Source organism: Mirounga leonina, unplaced genomic scaffold (assembly GCF_011800145.1).
Source record: "Mirounga leonina isolate KUSES-001 unplaced genomic scaffold, KU_Mleo_1.0 Mir_166, whole genome shotgun sequence".
NCBI classification, from domain to species: Eukaryota; Metazoa; Chordata; class Mammalia; order Carnivora; family Phocidae; genus Mirounga; species Mirounga leonina.
This window is the reverse complement of record NW_023270418.1, coordinates 18,116,585-18,119,746: the sequence shown is the minus strand read 5'-3', so window position 1 is coordinate 18,119,746 and position 3,162 is coordinate 18,116,585. Positions and strand designations below refer to the sequence as shown.

The 3,162-nt window shown below is 35.9% G+C and overlaps 1 protein-coding gene across 1 annotated transcript; it reads right to left on the bottom strand.

The window, feature by feature from the left end:
- Positions 1-2,498: 2,498 nt before the first annotated feature.
- LOC118015566 (non-histone chromosomal protein HMG-17-like) lies at positions 2,499-2,711 on the bottom strand. The gene has a single exon (XM_035012310.1). The coding sequence runs from the start codon at positions 2,709-2,711 to the stop codon at positions 2,499-2,501; it is 213 nt and encodes a 70-aa protein (XP_034868201.1).
- Between the last annotated feature and the right edge of the window lie 451 nt (positions 2,712-3,162).

Below are 3,162 nucleotides of genomic sequence, written 5' to 3'. Positions count from 1 at the left end.
AAATCATGAAGCATTTTAGTTGATATGCACACATTCAGAAGACATACATTTAAGAAATGATCTTCTGAAGAGGTTGAGAGATCCCATGTTCATTTTTTACTAATTCTTGAACCATGATTTGCAGCCTAATGAACTTACAAATTATTTCTTTACTTTATATGGGGGTAGGGGAGATTAGGATGAGGAAACTTTTTAATAGAGAATTTTTTTTTTTTGTAATTGGGTGTGTCAAAAGCCACAGGCTTTATGTTATGCCCATATTGATAGAATATTGAAACAGAAATTAATTTCCTCTCAGAGTGAAGGCAAATATACTTTCTAACACTCTCCTCAGATTGTGTGATAGCAAAAACTAGATGAGGAACAAACAGTTTTATACATGTGTATTGTTAAACATATGCACATATAAGTTTCCAAATTTTCAATGTTCAAATTTCTCTTTTTTGATAAGAATGAATTAGTGCAGCTCTGGTTATGATGGAATAATTCCTGGCATTACTGTGATTAAACTAGGTACATTAAAGTAAGCAGTGATGAATTGAAAGCACAGTAGAATTCTTGGTGGGTGTGAACTGATGAGTAATCTTAATTAGAGGTAAAATGTGCCTATTATTTTTGCACTCTAAATGAATTTTCATATTATGAATTACAGAGATAAAGACAATCTGATGCACAGTGACACATTAGTCAAAGACCAAGCATAAATAAACTAGGTACAGTTACTTCTTTTGGAAAAGAAGAAGACAAAGAAAATTTATTCTGCATCTGATTACCTCAATTTACCTAAATTTGAATGGTTCCTACATTTGTTAATTGGTGATGTCTTATACTATAGTTCATGACCTGGATTTGCAGTATAGTTTGGTTGTAGCTAAAATTCAGTTATAAATTGGTATTTAATTTGATATTCAATTTAAGCTAAAATATTAGAAAACTGCCTATTCTAGCCCCATCATAGAACAAAGGAAAGTCAGGAAAATATACATCAATTAGTTTCCCCTCTAGTGAATGTTACATATTAGCCAGTTATTAGAAAATAAACTCACCATCTCTCGAGGTGGAGCACTTACTGGTTTAAATAAATGGACGTGGAGGTAGGAAGATCAGTAATAATAATTTCTTATATTATAAATGATAACATCATTGAGCTGTATTTTATTTTACTTTAATTGTTTGGCATAAAGTACCAGCTGACAACCAACTGAGTAGAGCATCTAAAGACGCTAGTCAAAGGAAAATGACCTTTTGGAGTATCCTATCCTTTGAACTGAGCATCCTATAGAAAGTATACTCACCAGATTCTTCATATTGACTAAGTTTGGGATACATGATAAAGAACAATTTAAAAAGGTTAAAAGTTTTGGTTCAGAAGTATTACTTTAATTAATTTATGTAATATTTACACAGCTCCAACAAAGCTTGACAAAGAGGAAAATAAAGTTCAGTTAAGAACCTAAGACTTCAAATATCAAATATCAAGTAGGTAGTAAAAGACTCCTTATTTCCAAAGAGCTTGTGCTTTTCAATATATCACAAAGAGGTCTTCTTAAGTACCCTGGTGAAAAACTACAGAGATGCTTGGTTTTCTCTTTTGTGCTCTTGGTAAACTAAGAGAAAAGAGAATAGTACTTTTTAATCCAAGGATTCTGTTTCTTTTGCTTTTTTTCCCTAGCCAAACTGTATCCAGATTTATTAAAGATACTCCTTCATAAACAATCATGGTATTTTCAGGCAGGACACTGGGAGACAATCATTAACAGTATAAAACTTCCAAACTCCCTTCTTCAATGGACAACTAAAGTCAGAAAGCCACTATAAATCCCAATGAAGTCTTCATGTGATGATCTGAACAGGGAAAGTTTAGAGTGACAGTTGACATTTCATGTTTAGAATATTGTTCAACAACTTTTCATAAGCTGACTCTGACTTTCAGGAAATGAAATTAAAATGGCAGCATTATCAATCTGAAGATCCACGAGCTAATAAGGGAGTCTTTGAAGGGATGCCATCTCAATGACAGATTGCCTGACATACTGGGAGCCATTTGGGGGGTCAGGTTTCAACAAGTCTCTGGGCTTAAGGGAGTCAAGTCTATGCTGAAGACAGAGAAGGAAAATAGAAATTAAAAAATGAATTTTCCCTTTTCCTCACCACAAGGAGTTTGTTCCAAGGTGGCTAATGCCTGTCAACATCAAGGTATCCTTCCTCCTGTGAACCAAGAGGAATTTTCTCAAACTAGAAGGGACCACTCTTTTCCCCCATATCAATTCAGCTTCTGAGATATTCTATTAGTGGCATATGCCCTTTCTCCCAAATGACAATGAATTGTTCTGTGTGCTAACAACATAGCTTAAAAAAAAAAAGCAAAACAAAATTCTGCATTTTTAAAAACTTGATAAAAAATAGTATTTCAAACTGTACAGTCATGAGAAATATACAGTTATCAAAAAGTGGCACACACTTCATGTGGCTTCTTCAGCACCTTCAGCTTTCTGTGTTCAGTCTGTTTTGGTGTCTCCACTTTCTGCAGGGTTATTCCCATCCTTGCCAACATCAGCTTTTCTCTTTTCCCCTTTGGGTATGTTCTCTCCTTTCTTTGTTGGGGTTTTTATAGGCTTGGACTCTGGCTTTGGAGGAGATCTTCTCTGTGATTCATCCTTCACCTTGTCTTTATCTCCTTTAGCATCCCCTTTAGCCTTTCTCTTGGGCATGGTGGCATTGGAGAGACATAGGCCCTGGATGTAGGGATGCAGTGGAGGTGGGCTCTAGTGGGTCAATGGGTCTTTCTTGCCTCTGCTTCATACTGCTCCTAAGGATTCTTGTTTCCCTTTCATACCTAAGTTAACTTTAGGATGCTTGAAACACTGTTTAAGGTTGCCCCCTGGAAATACCAGTAATCACATATGCTAGGGGAGACAACTCCTATAAATTTACATTGTCAGGGCACCTGGGTGGCTCAGTGGGTTAAGCATCTGACTCTTGGTTTCAGCTCAGGTCATGATCTCATGGTTCAGGTCATGATCTCATGAATCATGAATTGGTTGGCTCCACGCTCAGTGGGGAGTCTGCTTGAAAGATTCTCTCCCTCTGCCCCCCATTCTCTCTCTCTCTCTCAAATAAATAAATCTTTAAGAAAGAAAGAATTTAAAGTATACACACTTT

What these genes read in the sequence shown, in the direction of transcription:
- LOC118015566 (XM_035012310.1), bottom strand. Translation starts at nt 2,711, where the DNA reads ATGCCCAAGAGAAAGGCTAAAGGGGATGCTAAAGGAGATAAAGACAAG.